The following is an 18,333-nucleotide window of genomic DNA, read 5'->3' as shown; positions in this document are numbered from 1 at the left end:
GCTGTTTTAAAAAGCAACTGCATTTATTCGACATATAGCAGAAACTTTAATGAGAAATGAACACGAATTTTGGGAATATGGCACAAATTGGAGATTTGGTGCCATTTCCGAAGATTTGGTTCTGTGATTAGATGATGTGCCTTGTCTTCAACGTGACATAAACAATATATTCACAGTGGAAACAGCCCTAAGCAGGACAATCTAACATCAGTCCAGAGTTACAAATTGGTAATTTTGTTAGATCCTACCATATTTAAAAAAATAACAAATTGCTCCTTCGCCAAACTATTATTTTTCCGTGTGAATAGGATATTTTTAAAAATCATTTTAAAAAAATGGTCTGGGAAATATTTAGAGTGAATTCAAATGAATTTATCTAACAAGCGCACAATGTCAGCCCGTGTAGTCGTATTTGAGCACAAAGGATATCCCTTCTTTTAAACTCTTCTTTAACTACTTGTCTTCTAATTACTCGGAGAGAAGGACTGATATGCAGCTTGACAACTTCCTTTTCAGAATGCAAACCGAGTTCGGGAGTGATTCCATATCCAGCACTTATCATCCCCGATAATCTTCCGTAGAACGTTATAGCTACGATCATGTCAATCACAGTAGTCGCTCGCCGTGTTCGACCACACTCCCCTGGGGAAAAAAATCGGTTAATTCTCGCAATTAGCTGATTTGTATTAATATAGTTCTGTGCGACGTTTAAATCCAATTATTTGCTCTAAAAATAGTAAAACTTAGAAATTTTTACAGCCGTAATCATTCTCCTAATCAGCGCGTGTATAAATACCTCTTCAGTTTTAAGTACAGGAATAAACAGACAGCTTTAATGTAACCCATATCTTTGCCGTGATCTATTTGGCTGAGCGGAACAATTACTTTAAAGTAATTGAAGTAAGTACCTTCTTTTCTGTCGGATTCTTAGCAATTGAAGCCCAATTTAAATTCCTGTTCTTCCATCTGAAAACACTTCCCACTTGAATATTTTCAATATTAGTCGGTCAAGTTCAAGAGGGAGAACGTTTTCAACATTATATAAATAATTTTGTACTCATGCCTCTTGAATAAGCATGGAAGATCGTTGGCCATTTTGTTGTAGGCAACACAGAACGGCATTTAACACTAATCCAAACGGCACTGCAATGAAATGCAACTAGACCATCACGGTTATAAATATTTGAAGACAACAGAAGCTGCTGTGGTTATCTGGAAAGCTCTTGATTGATAGGAAAACAGTTTCAAGCGAAAAGGTTATGATTTTCCTTAGATTAAAATCACATTGCATTCAATGGAACCAAAAGGAAATTCCTCTCCACGCAGTCATGAAGGAATCTTGTAGTTTAGATTTATTTGTTGATTAAAATTGTAGTGTATCGTTGTCATGTGTCGTGCACAAACATTTATTGCACTCTATTCTGGATCTTTCCAAACTATGTGCGTACTGGAACGTGTGTGTTTGTCAACTAAAATATTTACACTCATTAACTAAAGTTCAAATTTCGAAAACTGCCACTTTTTTTTCTCGTTAAACATAATCTAACTCCTTTTTTTTTACAATGTTGATAGTTTTGCGGTGAGAAAATGAAAACTTCGTGACAGTTTTAATACGTTCTTTCCAACATTCTTGATGGAACCCAAGCAAATTATTACCAGAGTTTTAAAGGAACTCTTTCTCGTTAAACTCTGCAAGAGGAAACTGCCCTATGTTTGCTCGTGGCAATTTGTGACCAATAGACATCTCCATATTAACTAGAAGTGTTCAGGTTCTACCTCTGAAAACGTCAGCCGCTCCTCAACTGACAAAGCGCCAGTAAAACTTGCGTCATGAAATGAGCCATGCATGTCAGAATTGTCACACGGTCCTCCAAACAGTTTGGAAGAACCTTTGTAACTCAACGGTTATATCGAGATGCTTTCAAGCCCCTCCACGTCGAGCACACCATTCTCTGTAAAGGACATTTTAAATCTAGAACATCACCAGCAAAAACCACGAAGTCCAGATGTCCTGAACACATCTATGGACATCCTCTCTTCCTCTTGCATGTTGGAGCGTGTCAATCAGGCCAAATACACTCCCAGCCTTGGAGATGAGTTCATCAAATTCCATGTCCCGAGAAATCATGCGATATTTTCATCTAGAGAAACACAGGAGACATTTTCACCTCGACTGAGTATAAACAATGGCCAGAACTCCGGCGAACAGCGGATGGACTATTTTCAAAACAACGCCCAAGGTAAATATAACACTTGGACAAATACTGATTTTAATCCTTTAATAATGAATGTTTGATGGCGCGGTGTCGGTAAACTGGAGAGTCCGTTTCCATGCTGTATGCCTCGAAATGACGATTATTAAAGAGCTAACCCCCTGCAATTGATAAGCGAAAGAGAGGCAAAAAAAAATCCATGCACCCATAAACATGAATGGGATTGGTTCGGATTAACTGGATCCATTTAGCTGTGAAATCTTACTGACCTTCTCAGTTTTGCAATCCGCATTGCGTTGGAGTATCTTCAGTGCAACGTGTGTGTTTGGAAACTGAGACCATTTAAAATAAGGACACCGTGATCGTGAAAATTTCAAATTTGTCATAAGCAAAGGCAATAAATTATTACCGTGAACCCGCGACATTGAATTACACCGGGCTATGGGGGGAGGTGGGGAGGGGGGGGGGGGGGGGGGGAGAAACCCTGAGCTGAGAACACAGTACAGTCGGTACTTAGACTCGATTAGCTGACAACACTCATTCAAACTTCATCAAATGGAGAGGCATTAAACCAGAACTTCAAGCATTCATTTGTGTATTTTATTGTGATTCAATCAACACCGGGCATAAACACTTAAGCAGACGATGTAGGTTTGGAGCCTGACAGATATAGACGTCTCTTTCTTCCTTCCATCGCAGTTTCATGCTGAATATTTCAAGCGAATGTGAAAATAAAAACAGGATATGCATCCTACAAACGGTCGATACTATTTTCTTGATTTATTCAAGGGCGATTTAATAGGGCCTTGAGTTGTTTTTTACATGTCATATTTGTGTTAAGACCTAGATAAAAAATCGATGGAAAAGTGCATTACACCGGAAAGCAGGAAAAACGAAGATTTCGAAGTTCCAGTGCGGAGAATTCACCGAAGACCGCGGGTTCTGTTTTCTCAAGCCCAGGTCTATGAGTTGGAGAGACGATTCAAGCAACAAAGATACCTGTCTGCCCCCGAAAGAGATCACTTGGCAAACATGTTAAACCTTACCTCGACCCAGGTGAAGATCTGGTTCCAGAATCGCCGATATAAATGCAAGCGCCAGCGCCAAGATAAACGCTTCGAGTTTGGCGCATCGCCTCCCACTCCCCGCCGGGTTGCAATACCTGTGTTGGTTCGGGATGGAAAGTCTTGCGTGGGAGCATCATCCCCTTCATACAGCACCCCGTATAACGTCAGCGTCGCACCGTACACCTACAGCATTTACCCCAGCTGCAGCCCTGGCACCTGTGATGGAGACTACAGTTGCATGTATTCCAGTATGCCCCCGATGCAGCAGAGTGCCTCTGCCAGCCCCTTTGTCAATATGAGCATGAATTTCAACGTGGGCAACATGAGTTACCCTGCAACACAATCGCAGGCCCATCAAAGCGCAGGGGTTTCGGCTTTCCAGGGAAGCTTTCATGGAATCAGAGCTTGGTAAAGATCATCGATGCAATCAAAAGAAGTAAGGAGGCAGTGGAATTGGTGGCTTTAGCAAAAGTGCGAACAATTTTCAGTTCAGGAATGAAGAGAGGCATTCTTTTGGAATGGTAAGAAATATAAATAAAGTGCGTGAGGAAACAGTCGTATTATTTATTATATTAGGTTAATTATTTTATAGTAATGGTCTATTTGTAACACGTGTGCACGATATAATATGATTTCGAAAATAGGAAGGCTGCCAGAAGTACTTTTGGATAGATCCCAGGGGGAAGATTTCGATCAAGACTAGTTTGGAATTGCCATCTCAATATCAGAAATATTTTTGTCACCTTCCATCAGTTAATAAACCATGTGTATTGGACACGTGAAGATGCCTGAAAGTGGTATTATTTAATGGGAAAATGCCATGCTTAAAAATACTTTCTGGGAGATTCAGCGGGGAGCAAACGAGAGAGTTAGAGAGAAACAAGCGTTCTGTTCCCATCACTGTTAACTCACAGCCGACAACCGAATGCATTGATACATTTTAACACTTTTGGAATCGTTTGGTGTCACATACCACAAATATATATTTATACCCCTGAGTTTTATCTACAGAATCGTGAACTATATTTTGCCTGCATTGCACATTCTGAAGCACACGATTGGCTATCATTACAAGTTTCAGATAGGAGCGCTGCCAAGAAGATCGACTCACCTCGAGCTGGTTAACCAATGACCGACCGAATTTCAGAAAGCCCCATATTATGCCGGAGCCGGAAACTTTCGGTGATGGGAATGTTGTCAATAAATAAATTGTTAGCAGCAAACTCTTCAAGAATCATACTTGGCTAAACCTGGTCCCTATGGTCCTGACAGCATTCCTCAAATCATTTCTCTCTCTCTCTCTCTCTCTCTCTCTCTCGCAGCTTGCGCTTATTGCAAACTATATTAAAATATTAGCAATAATTGCTCCTTTATTCTGCGGGCGCTTTCTTCGGGGACCTTCAGCCGTTGCTGCCAAGATTCCAAAATCATGTCTGTGGTGCGGCAATATGGCACCTTCATCAAGGTATGGTAAAATATCGGCAGGCGCCCTGTCCGGGCTCAAGCCCGAAACGCTGGTTAGGTATCTTTGCTTTGTAAAAGACACTATCTTACCGGCTGTTTCTCCAGCATCGTGGTTTTACTTCAACCCCGGTGCCTGGAGACTTTCGTGTTTTACTTCCTTTAATAATGTAGGAAACTGTGATCGTACAAGATGGTATAGAAACGAATTCTAATTCTATTTTATATCACAGAATATTAATTCTATTTTAGAAACGACTTTAAAAAAATGCACTTCAGAAATACAGCGATATGATAGAGCAGTCCGTACAACTAAAGGATAAAGTTTAATACAGTGAAGTTCCTCAAAGCCTCAACATTTTAACGCATTTAATCACTTTTACTCAATGCAAATACGGTTAATGAGCGCATCATGAATTCGAACAATTTGGTCTGCCGGTGATTTTTGTGCGATGTTCTTTGCTCGAGCGGCGAACCTCCATGGCACAGCCCAAAGTGTTCTGCACATGATTGAATGATCTCGCCCAGAACTGTAATCTCTTCTGCGACCTGGAAGAGTTTATCTTGCATTTACTATTCGTTGGTTAGTTTCTTGTGGGAAACGTGGTTGGGAAGTATTGGCTAAATCGCAATGGTAAATTGTCTGTGCTGAGGACGATGAAGGCTGTTACTTCTCACCATTCTCTTGACTATTTGGCCAAGCGTCACTGGGGTCTCACTTACTGTCAGTTGTAATGGAGCTGGTGGAGTAAACAGGAGCGGCGTCAGCGTGTCGGTGCCTGGAGAAAAACTTGCTTTTATCACTCTTATAATCTGTTTGTATTTATTCAGGGTGGCATAAACTAAACAGACCGTTTGCGGGAGTAGATATGCAGTCTGTTATTTTCGGATGTGAATCCAAGGGGATGTTTTCAATCAGCTGTATAATCCGGGCAGGACGATTACATGGATCTATTTGTGAAGCCAAAACGATTGTCATAATGTAACTCGTCGACGATTTCTCGCTTATTAAATTGTCAAAACTAGAATACACATAAATATATACATATATTTTATAACTCACAGCAGTGTCCGAAGATGAAAATAAAGCAAATACGCGTGAAAACTCGACTGCGTCGGATTAAACCAAACAACACCAATCGATGCTTAGCGTGTGCGCTTCGACCATCGATGCCCCGAATACGATGTAAGGGCATAATCAGGGGGGAAAAAAACGCTAGGCAGTATGACAGCTCGTTGCACGCAATTCAGGCGACTTGCTGAACACCGCTGCCACTCGTAAGACCATGGACTCCCTCTCAATCACCTTTCAGAGGTCGCTGTATCCTTTCACAGATTGATACCATTCTATCGCCATTGAATGTTGTGGAGTAAACGCTATTGGATGGTCCCCATGTCGGACCATCGTTTAGCCCTCCAAAAAAAAAAGAACCTTTTTTCTTTAGATATTTTTATTAACATGGAAATTTCACATCCAAAAATACAGAGTACATATGTTAAAATTCTAAAAGATACATTACCCTTAAACCATATCATGACACTCAAGGTTCCCCACATTTTAAATAAACAGATTATATTGTATTTGATATTATATTATTTTATTATAAAAATGGAAAATCTGAACCCACTACCAAGAAAGAAGCTGATTGGCCAAAAAAAAGAGAGAAAAGGAAGGCAAAGTACTTATCAGGGTGATAAATTACCTAATTAGTTAACATTTTTACCTTCATAACAAATCAAAGATTATAAAACTAACTCAAAAAGGGCCCCCACAGTGTTTGAAACTTTACCATATAACCATATAACCATAACCATATAACCACTTACAGCACAGAACAGGCCAGTTCGGCCCTACTAGTCCATGCCGTAGCAAATCCCCACCCTCCTAGTCCCACTGACCAGCACCCGGTCCATACCCCTCTAGTCCCCTCCTATCCATGTAACGATCCAGTTTTTCCCTAACTGTAACCAATGATCCTGCCTCGACCACGTCTGCCAGAAGCTCATTCCACATCCCCACCACCCTCTGCATAAAGAAATTTCCCCTCATGTTCCCCTTATAATTTTCCCCCTTCAATCTTAAACCATGTCCTCTAGTTTGAATCTCCCCCTTTCTTAATTGAAAAAGCCTATCCACATTTACTCTGTCTGTCCCTTTTAAAATCTTAAACACCTCTATCAAGTCCCCTCTCAATCTTCTGCGCTCCAGAGAAAAAAGCCCCAGTCTGCACAACCTTTCCCTGGAATTCAGACTCTGAAATCCTGTCAGCATTCTCGTGAACATTCTCTGCACTCTCTCTATTTTGTTTATATCTTTCCTATAATTTGGTGACCAAAACTGTACACAGTACTCCAAATTTGGCCTCACCAATGCCTTGTACAATTTCATCATAACCTCCCTACGCTTGAATTCAATTCTCCGATTTATGAAGGCCAACATTCCAAATGCCTTCTTCACCACACCATCTACCTGAGTATCAGCCTTGAGGGTACTATTTACCATAACTCCTAAATCCCTTTGTTGCTCTGCACTCAATTGCCTACCATTCAATGTATATGACCTATTTAAATTTGCCTTTCCAAAATGTAGCACCTCACATTTATCTGTATTAAATTCCATCAGCCATTTCTCAGCCCACACCTCCAGCCTTCCTAAATCACCTTTTAATCTACAGTAATCTACTTCACTGTCCACAACACCACCAATCTTTGTGTCATCCGCAAACTTGCTTATCCAATTCTCCACCCCTACATCCAGATCGTTAATATATATAAAACAAATAATAGTGGACCCAGGACCGAACCCTGAGGAACTCCACTAGTCACCGGTCTCCAATTGGACAAACAATTTTCTACCACTACTCTCTGACACCTCCCATCCAACCACTGGTGAATCCATTTCACTACCTCCTTATTTATACCTAATGCCTTCACCTATTTTCCTAACCTCCTGTGGGGAACTTTGTCAAAAGCTTTACTAAAGTCCAAATAGACAACATCCACAGCTTTCCCTTCATCAACCTTTTTTGTAAGCCCCTCGAAGAACTCAATCAGGTTTGTCAAGCATGATCTACCCCTGACAAAACCATGCTGATTACTCCCTATCAATCCCCGTACCTCCAAAAATTTGTAAATAGCATCCCTCAGAACACTTTCCATCAACTTGCCCACCACAGACGTCAGACTTACAGGCCTATAATTCCCAGGTTTGCATTTGGACCCTTTCTTAAACAGCGGAACCACATGCGCCACCCTCCAATCGTTTGGCACCACCCCCATGGCCAGTGACACCCTAAATATCTCTGTTAATGGCCCCACTAACTGTCCACTAGCCTCCCTGAGTGTCCTAGAGAATATTTTGTCCGGTCCGGGAGATTTATCCACCTTTATCTTTTTTAACACAGCCATCACTACCTCCTCAGTTATCTTTATATGCTTCATGACCTCCCCACTGTTTTCCTTTTCTTCAACTGGTTCAACATTTTTTTCCCTAGTGAATACCGAGGCAAAGAAATCATTCAAAATTTCCCCCACTTCCTCAGACTTCTCACTCAGCCTACCCTCGCTATCTACAAGGGGTCAAATTTTATCTCCCACTAATCTTTTACTTTTAATTTACTTATAGAAACCCTTTGGATTTATTTTTACTCTGTCAGCCAAAGCCTCTTCATGCCTTTTTTTGGCCTTTCTAATTTCTTTCTTAAGATTCCTTCTACACTCCTTATAGTCCTCCTTCAGCTTCTCAGCTCCCTGCTCTTTATACCTCTTGTACACCTCCATTTTTCTCCTAACCAAATTTCCAATATTCCTCGAAAACCAAGCCTCCCTATGACTTCCAGCCTTTCCTCTGATCCACACTGGGACATAACTACTCTGTACCCTCAAAATTTATTTTTTGAATATCCTCCATTTTTCATTAACATCCTTACCTGAAAATATCCTGTCCCACTCAATACTCCCCAAATCCTTTCTTCATTCAAATTGGAAATTAAGAATCAAGATGCCTTTACACAATCATATTCTTTCACGTTTGAAGAATTGCGTACACACAATTTAATATAAAATAGAAATTGATGAAATGTCCATGGTTATTTTTAGCCTGTCAATTATTATCCCATTCCATTGGATAGGAGGAGTCAAAGCTAAACACTGTCCTGAGTTTAAGTGTGGCTGTTCTGGAAGTGTGGACTTAATAAAACGAACTGGAGTTCAGGTAAATATTACATTGTATACACAATATTTTGGGTTACATCTTAACACAATAGCACAGAATTAGTAGCTGGTTGTGATCGCTCAAGAAAGCCTGACCAAGGGAGTTATATGTAAAAATCCAAATGGTGATCTGTTCTGGGGATGTTGCAAAATGTGGCAGGTGCAATCAATACAAGATCTAACTTCTGCAGATCATAGGTATTTTCCCTCAGAAGAAATTGGCAAACTAGAGAGTGTTTGTATTGTAATGCCAGGAGTCCACATTTTTATTCTGTCTGTAAAATGTTTGACAGTTTAAATAAATTTATGCCATTTTCTTCTCAGTTTGAAAGGTATGAGAATTTTTCTAATAAAAACTGAAATGCTGGAGGAACTCAAAGGCCACACAGCATCCAGAGGAGATAAAGATAGAAACCAACGTTTTGGGTCTGAGCCCTTCATCAAGGTATGAGATTAAACCAGGCATATGCCTGAATTAAAAGGATGGTGAATGGGAAGGGGAGGTGTACAGACCAACAGACAAAAGGTGTTATTTGCATATAGATGCACAGGAAACAGGAAAGGCAAGAATTGACAGGGGAAGAGGAAGTTATTTTCGGCTCTGTGGAAGCAGAGCTGGGGAAAGGAGACAGGGAGGAAAGGGAAGAGGGAGAGAGTGACAGAGTGGGAGGAAAGGAGACATAGGGAAAGGTGGGAAGGGTTGATGTTAATGCCATCAATTTGGAGGTTGCCCAGACAGAATATGAGTTTTTGTCCCTCCAGTCTGGTATTGATTGAGACCATGGAAAGACTTGTCAGCAAGGGAAGGGGGCAAGGAATTGAAATGGGTGGCCACTGGGAGATCCCTGCTATTGCAGTGGGAAAAGCTGAGGCGATCAATAAGGCAATCTCCCAATCTGTGTCCAGTCTCTACGATGTAGAGGAAAAATCAATGGGAGCACTGGATGCAGTAGAGGACTGCTGCAGATTTGCAAGTGAAATGTTGCGTTACTTGGAAGGGCTGTTTAGGGCCCCAAATAATGGTAAGGGAGGAGGTGTAGGTGCAAGTGGAGCACCTTCTGCAGTCACAGGTGTAGGTGCAAAGTGGGTGATTGGTGGTAAGGGGGGAGTGAACAAAGGAGTTATAGAGAGAGAGTGACCCTGCAGAAGGTGGAGAAGGTGTTTAGTGGTGGGATCACATAGTAGATGGTGGAAATGGCAGAGCATGATATATTGGTGCAGAAGCTGGTGGGGTGGTAAGTGACGCCAATGAGAATACTGCCTTGTTGTGCATCAGAGCGGAGGGAGCCAGGGAAAATGTGCTGCTAATGAAGGTAAGGATGAGAGATGGGTTGATGGTGGTAGAGGGGAAGCCACATTTACTTGAAGAAAGAGGTAATCACTGATGATCTGGCATGGAAGACCTCATCCTGGCTGCAGATGTGGCAGAGATGGAGGAGGTATGAGAAAGGAATACAATCCTTACAGGGAACAGGACGCAAAGAGGTATAATCAAGGCTGCTGTGGGAGTTGGTGAATTCGTAGAAGATGTCTGTCGAGAGTTTGTCTCTCAAAATGGAGGCAGGGAGATCGAGAAAGGGGATTGTGTTGCTAGTGAATTTGAGGTTTGGGTGGAAGTTGGCAGCAAAGTGGATGAAGGTCAACAAGCTCATCATGGGTGAGAAGGCGGGGACGGGGTACTGAACTTTAAGATCAGCCATGATCTCGTTGAATGGCGGAGCAGGCTCGAAGGGTCGAATGACCTACTCCTGCTCCTATCTTCTATGTTTCTACGGGTGCACGAGGCAGCACCAAAGTAGTCGATGATGTAGCAGCAGAAGAATTGATGGGCCTTGCCTTTGGAGGTTTGTGGCATGGACTGCTTTACATTGTCAACAAAAAGGTTGGCCAAGCTGATGGAACAATTCAGCATCTTGGTGTGAATAGAACTCATTGAGGTATGGATGAAGGGGAATGAAGGTGCAGCCTCTACTGAGGAGAGAGCATTTCATTTCCAAGAGAGGAAGGTTGGAGGGGATGGTAAAGACCAGGCAGAGGTTGGGAGGAGGGGTCAATGCAGTGGAGAGGGATGGGAGATCAGGAGGTGGAGGGTAGGAATGATCCAAGAGAGGGAAGGGAAAGTTGAGGATGTCAGAGTGGGGAGACAGATGGTGAGAGGGTCTAGCTTGAGTGTTTGCATTGAAGGCTTCATCCTGAGGGCCGCTGGGACCAGGTTGAGAGTTTGTGACAGAGGTTCAGTCCTGTAGGTCTCCAGGGCCAAGTTTATGATCAGTGTTGGAGCCTCTATCCCATAGGCTGTCAAACACAAATTTTTATGTCTGATTCTAGTTCAGCCAGTTTGGTGACATTACTCCACAGATCCCTTGTAGATGGCACCCAGTTGTAGAAAGAAAAGCAATGCCAGACAGTCCATTCACTGGAAGGTCAACAGTGAGAATCATACCTTGACTGCCATCAGGAATATCTATGTATTCAATTAATCCTTAATTTATTGTTTTTCCTTTGGATCATATTTGAAGTTTCTTTCACATTTGATCATTTCATACACTCAGAATGTCAAAGTACCTATCCCCAATCAAATTCAGCAGTAGGAGTTTGGATAAAATATACATATATACAATATTATGGTGTGTGCATAATTGCTTCTATATATGATATCAGCCAACATTTGGAAAGAGGTCCACAGTGAGCTATTAAGTATAAAATATATTGAGATGATTTATGGGCCAAAAATATGATTTAAAGTGCTTGCATTTAAATCGCACCAAGGAGGTCTCAGGATTTATCCACAGATGGAGTTCCAGATCTGCTCACTATACTCCAGCCTTTGTACAGTTGTAACCAAGGTTTCAAATTTAGATATACCAAATGGTAACATTCCATTTCGGCCCACGAGTCCATTCCACCTAATTTATACCCAATTAACCTATTTTAAATGGTGGGAGGAAACTAGAGTCCCCAGGGAAAACCCACAAAGGCATGACGAGAATGCACAAACTCCTTACAGACAGCATGGGATTTGAACCCCAGTCCCAGTCGATACTGGGATGCGATAACTGTTACACCAACTGTGCTGCCTCTGTTTCATCCTGTTTCATGTAGTGCATTAGTAAAAAATAACCAGCCCCTGTATAAGGATTTTGATAACTATTTGCATCTGTTCATAACCCTCTGATCATCTATATCTCTGGATGTTGTGTCTTAAGAGCGCCATTATTTCCTGCTAACTCACCACATAAACAGTACACTACTAAAACTTCTTGTGAGTAAGACTTCCCCATTTGCCTATATATACTTTCATTTGGAACAAATTTATTTGGTGGTTTTACCTATTAATCCTGCTGAGCAATGGCGCACCTCAGGGCTGTGTGCTCAGCCCACTCCTGTTCACGTCACTGACTCATGACTGCATCATCAGATCCAGCTCCAACAGTGTCATCAAGTTTGCAGATGACACAACAGTAGTTGGCCTCATCATCAATTATGATGAGTCGCTCTACAAAGAAGAGGTGGAAAATCTTGTGAAATGATGCGAGAATAACAACCCGAGTCTCAGTGTGGACAAGACAAAGGAGATGATCATGAACTTCAGAAGGAATTACCACCCTCCACTGCACATCAACAACTCTGTAGTAGTGAGAGTGGAGAACACCAAGTTCCTTGGAGTTCACTTAACTAGTGATCTATTGTGGACACTCAGCATCTTCTTGTCAGGAAGGTGTAACAGCAACTGTGCGGGCAAGGCTTCTGGCTACCATTATGTCATCCTTCTATAGGAGCATCCTGGCTGGTTGCATCACAGAGTGGTATGGTCACTGCAGAAAAATGGACCATAAGAGTAGCAGAGAGGATCCATCCTCTATCGACATGCTTTACCAGGATCATTGTCTGAACAGGGTACGCAAGGTTATTGAGGACGCCTTCTACCCTGCACCAGCATCTTTCAGCTGCTTCTGTCAGTGAAGTGATAAAGGAAGACTTAGAGCCAGCAACACCAGGTCAAGGAACAGCTTCTTCCCACAGAGAGTGAGAATTCTGAATGACCAAAGGAACTGCTCACACTAACCATCTGAGACTCTTATATTCATGAAAAAAATTATTTAGTTATTTATATAGATGCACACTTGTCCTGCATATGTAATATTTGTCTGTATATGTGTGATGTCAAGTTGCATGTCTGCATGCTATTGTACCGAAGGCAAGAGAACACTGTTTCATCAGGATCGACTTGTACTATCAGATGATGATAAACGTGTTTTGATTAATATCACTGTACACTGCATACAATGCCGCCTGCTGTTGGAAAAATTGATAATTATGGAATTACTGGACCTTTTCCAAATAATTCAATAAAGCATTTTTATTTTTTAAAATGTGAAATTTTTATATTTTCTTGCCTTGTAGTTTTGCTATATAATTGTGAAATAAAGTATATCATATGGTTTTGTTATTTCATTGAGAAAGTACAATTTTTCACATCAGAAATGTTTATTAGCACATGACTCAAATGAATAATGAATGCAATATGCTAGAAATTCATTCATGCTAAAATATAACTGGACTGGAGACGAACATGAGCTTTTTATTTTTGAGTGACTTTAATGAATGTACACCCAGTCAAGTTCCTTCTATCTCACTAGCATCCGTCAGCGAGCAGGATGAAAACTGCATTGTGTCATTTTGGATGTTACTATTCATTTGTCAGTTCACATCCACAGGCCTTTCAAGTGAAGCAACACTTCACTTGCACATCCAGACAACTTACTTACTGCATCCGGTGCTCCCTTTATGGCACCGGTCGCAGATTGGGAGATCGCTTCACTCAGCACCTCAGCTTCATTTGCAACAGAGCGACCTCCCAGTGGCCAACAATTTCAATTCTGAGTCACAATCCCACACTCACATGTTTGTGCATGGCTTTATGTACTATTCCACCCAGGCCACCCATAAATTGGAGGAACAACACCGGATTTTCCACCTGGGCACTCTCCAGCCTGTTGGCATTAACATTGACTTTACTGCTTTTCATTAAACCTGCTCGCCCTTTCTTTCCCTCCCCATTTTCCTGCTTTTCCAGTTCTTCTACCCACCCAGCCATCCCTCCTTCCCCTATTGCTACTGTCCCCTCCCTCCTTTCTTCACTATCATCTCCTGCTTTTGCCACCCTCCTTCCACACCCCTCCCCACTCTTTTGTTCAGACGCCTGCTGGCATTTTCTCATACCTCGTTGGTGTACCCTCACTACATAAAAGACACTTTTTGACTTGCTGAGCCTCTCCAGCCTCTTGTGTTTTTACTTAAAAAAATTAACTGGTGCTCACAGGAGACCTTCTTGGGAGTCACTGAAACTCTAATGTAAAATACCAGCATCCACTCTTAGCAAGGGTTCCTAGAACTCGCTATGGGTCTGCAGATGGGGCCAGGGGCTGGAGTTGTTACTGAGGCAAGGAGAAGGTCGGTCAGCTTGAGCAGAAAGGAACTGTTTTTTTCTTTTCCTACTTTCTACTTTTCCTCACTCATCCTGGCTGAGGTGAAAACTTCTTTATTTGAGAGAATGAAGAAGAACCACTTCTAGGCCTGTACAGCCTTGACAATGGGAACAGAGGTGGCAGATGTCCCTCACTTAACCAGTCAGTGTCATTAATCTTTGTAAAGTGGAAGTGATACTTTAGAGTATGTGTGCTCCCCTTGACACAGTAAACATGCTCTCATTACATTGCACATGCACTCTATTCTAATGACGACAGTAATAACATTTTCATTACACATTTTCACCTTAAGTGGCCATTCTGTAAGCATGTAAAATCAAATCATATAGTAACAGAATAGCACCAAATAGGATAGTCTTCTTGGACAACCTTCCTCACTAACCACTATACAACCAATTTTGGTCTCAACTTCTTAATCATTGTTGTGTGCGGAGGAAATGTGCCTCTCTGTCTGTCTGGAATGTGTGTATTGTGGGTGGTCACATGTCCTCCCTGTCTGAAACTTATTCAGAAATCACATCACCTGTAAATCAAGGTTCATACCTTGCTGTTGGCTACACCTAGGGTTACCTAGAAGCACAGATTAGCACTATATATTACACCAATGCACAGCACCTTCTTTCTCTCTGCCTCATGGTCCAAGTCCCAAACATTGCATCATGCTAGGTCACAACAGTGGACATCGCTGGAAGGGTTGCGGGTAAGGGGCACACTACACTGAAGCTGAGCTGTAGTATTCTGATAGATCAATACTGTGCAGAGCCACAGCCCCTTTAGGTACAGGGAACCAGGTGTGCGTAAGAGTCCTTGTTTGTAGTGTGTGTACTCAAGTATGTGAGCTGGTCGAGTATAGGTTCACTCTTGTCAGAGTCCAACCAAGGTCCAAGGTGAATGTCTATATAGGCGTGGGCAATCTTTTACTGTGCGTGGGCCAGATGGTGTGTCAGTGGTTGAACAGTGGGCCACACTGATTCTACCATAAATGAAAAATGTAAATAAATAAACAGACGGGAAAATAAATAAATAAATGGACTGGAATGAATATGACAAATGCATTTCAGGTCAAGGAAGGTATCCTCAAATCTGGAAATGCACCAGAAATCAAAAGTTAATCATTAAAATGAAAAATTAAAAGAAACATTGAAGTCATAGAAGGGAAAAAATTAGCAGTGAGAGGGGAAGAATGTCACACAAAGAGAGAGTGAGCCTCACTCAAAGTGAGGGGCATGTCCTAGAGAGGATGAGTCACAGAGAGAGAGAGAGAGAGAGATGTCCAGATAGGGGGTGCCACACACCAGGCGGGGGATTCATGCACAGAGGGAGTCCAACCCAGGGAGAGGAAGTGCAACACAGAGGCAGATGATTGCAGAGAGACAAGGAGTCTCACAGTGAGATGGTGTCATATACACACACAGAACCAAGTCTCACATAGAGAGACAGGAAAAGAGAGAGAGAGAGGAGATACATTGAAAGAGCATTACAGAAAGAGATGGTATTGCAGAGAGAGGGGTGAATTCTCGCAGAAACGGGTCTCTCACAGAAGAGATGGGTCTCACGCAGAAGAAAAGGCTCTCACAGACAGTGGGATAATATCACCGTGGGGGGGGGGAAAGAATGACACTGTGTGGGGAGAACATCACGGCGGGGTGGTCATGTGCAGAGGGTGGGGGGGGGAGGACTCCAGAGCAGAGGAAAGAAGGGTATATCCACAACAGAGGGCGGGGAAGCCATGCGCAGAGAGCGAGAACCTCCAATGTAGAGAGCGAGAACCTCCAACGCAGAGAGCGGGGGAGCTGTGCACTGACATGGAGTTTGCACCGAGGTAGGGGAGGGGAACTGGACACCGAAGGTGGGAACCATGCACAGAGAGGGAGGGAGCCACGCACAGTGGGGGGTAGACTCCGAGAGGGCGGGGGATGCACACACCATGGCCGCAAACCACACCATATAAATTTGGATCATGGGCCAGGGATCCAATCCATGGGCCATAGGTTGCCCACCTGGACTGAATCATTTCTTAAGTGATCAAGTACCATTTAATGTTCTCCCCTGATTGTCTCCTGCGTGTTAATTAAAGTTATATGTGATTGTAACACTTGTGTCCAGACCTCATCTCTCTGAAAACTCACCAAACATGATACTCTTCCAAATATCAGAATTGGCACTGCGAACAGGATTTGTGTGTGTGTGTGTGTGAGTGTGTGTGTGTGTGTGTGTGTGTGTGTGTGTGTGTGTGTGAGTGTGTGTGTGTGTGTGTGTGTGTGTGTGTGTGTGAGTGAGTGTGTGTGTGTGTGTGTGTGTGAGTGAGTGTGTGTGAGTGTGTGTGTGTGTGAGTGTGTGTGTGTGTGTGTGTGTGAGTGTGTGTGTGTGTGAGTGTGTGTGTGTGTGAGTGTGTGTGTGTGAGTGTGTGTGTGTGTGAGTGTGTGTGTGAGTGTGTGTGTGTGAGTGTGTGTCTGTGTGTGTGAGAGTGTGTGTGTGTGAGTGTGTGTGTGTGAGTGTGTGTGTGTGAGTGTGTGTGTGAGTGTGTGTCTGTGTGTGAGTGTGTGTGTGTGTGAGTGTGTGTGTGTGTGAGTGTGTGTGTGTGTGTGAGAGAGTGTGTGTGTGTGTGTGAGTGTGTGTGTGAGTGTGTGTGTGTGAGTGGGGGGGGGCATCCTGTCGGGTGCATGTGATTGTGTACCTGTTCACCAACAGGCAACAGGAGGTGACCCACATATAGGAAAGGAACCTTGGGGTCAGAATTTAAAAGCCCAAGGTGGACTGACGACTGTCAGGGTTCAGCCGTTTGGTGTTGTGGCTGGTAAGCCAAGCTATGCTGGTCAACTCTTTTGACAGGCTGGACCCTCATGGAGCGAAGATAGGCCACCATGTGGTCTCCCACCTAGAGGTACAAGAGTTTCCTGAGGCCAAGGGAGTTGTAGGGGAGCCCTATGGTTACCAATATTCTTATTTAGCCACCAGTAATCAGGGCATCCAGCAAGATAGGGAGATGGAATCCCTACAGCATCACTGTTGTGTATGGCAGGAGGCAGTGCAGTCAGCCCAAGTACAAGTGACCAACCTAGAAATTAAAGTCATGGAGGCAGCTTCCAAGCTGATTGAAGCACAGCAGTTGCAAGTAATTCGCTGGACTGGCTGGCAACTTGACCCAAGAAAATTCCAAGACATTGTCTAGTGAGGGGAGGGGAATCAACACAAGGTTGGGGGATGGGTAGGTGTGGATGGATGGAAATAACCATAAGAAATTGAGTCCTACATCACACATCCACCTCCCTGTTTTCCCAAGCCTTTGCCATCCCTATCACTGACCACACAATCCCAGATCTGCCATGTGGGAACTCCACTGACCCTCCAAAATGGGGAGGTAGCTGAAAATGGGGAGACCTTGGCTGGCTATGTATGCAGTCACGGGACTACTCTACTCAGGAGCTAACCAGGCGAGGGAACCATTACCACCAGCAGCCAGGGGAGGAACTAGCCATGCCGCTGCCAAGCTGTGGGACCAGGGAGCCCCCAATATCCATCTCTCTCATCTAGAAGTGAGCACCTTGGGTGGTCTGTCTGAACAACAGATGATTGGCAATGCCTTGCAGGCACTGCTAGAAGGGGTCGATGATGGCACCTCCCTAGGGAAATGGGTGGTGACTGCAGTCTGGGCCAGGTTCCCTGCCCTCCTACATTTGGGCCTACACAGCCAGCCGTAATGGCACACCATTGGTGTGGGGATACAGGTTGTTAGGGAGTGGGCACTGATCATGGGTATCTACAGGTTCATGGGAGTGTCCGTGAGCATCACTTCCCAGGGAACTCTAGGGTGACTGGTGCCTTGGCAAGCTATTTAGTCATCACCGCACACCCTGACCTTATGAGGGTAGTCTTGCTCCTTATGGGACT

At 43.2% G+C, this 18,333-nt stretch overlaps 1 protein-coding gene across 1 annotated transcript; it reads left to right on the top strand.

The window, feature by feature from the left end:
* The first annotated feature begins 1,992 nt into the window (after window positions 1-1,992).
* On the top strand, window positions 1,993-3,777 carry LOC138756320 (homeobox protein Nkx-2.5-like). The gene is made up of 2 exons (XM_069922851.1): window positions 1,993-2,240; window positions 3,055-3,777. Exons 1-2 carry the CDS (start codon window positions 2,024-2,026, stop codon window positions 3,690-3,692), a joined length of 855 nt encoding a protein of 284 aa, XP_069778952.1. The 5' UTR covers window positions 1,993-2,023; the 3' UTR covers window positions 3,693-3,777.
* Window positions 3,778-18,333: the final 14,556 nt, after the last annotated feature.

This window comes from Narcine bancroftii, chromosome 3 (assembly GCF_036971445.1).
Source record: "Narcine bancroftii isolate sNarBan1 chromosome 3, sNarBan1.hap1, whole genome shotgun sequence".
NCBI classification, from domain to species: Eukaryota; Metazoa; Chordata; class Chondrichthyes; order Torpediniformes; family Narcinidae; genus Narcine; species Narcine bancroftii.
The sequence above is the reverse complement of the archived record's forward strand: the minus strand, read 5'-3'. Positions and strand labels throughout refer to the sequence as shown.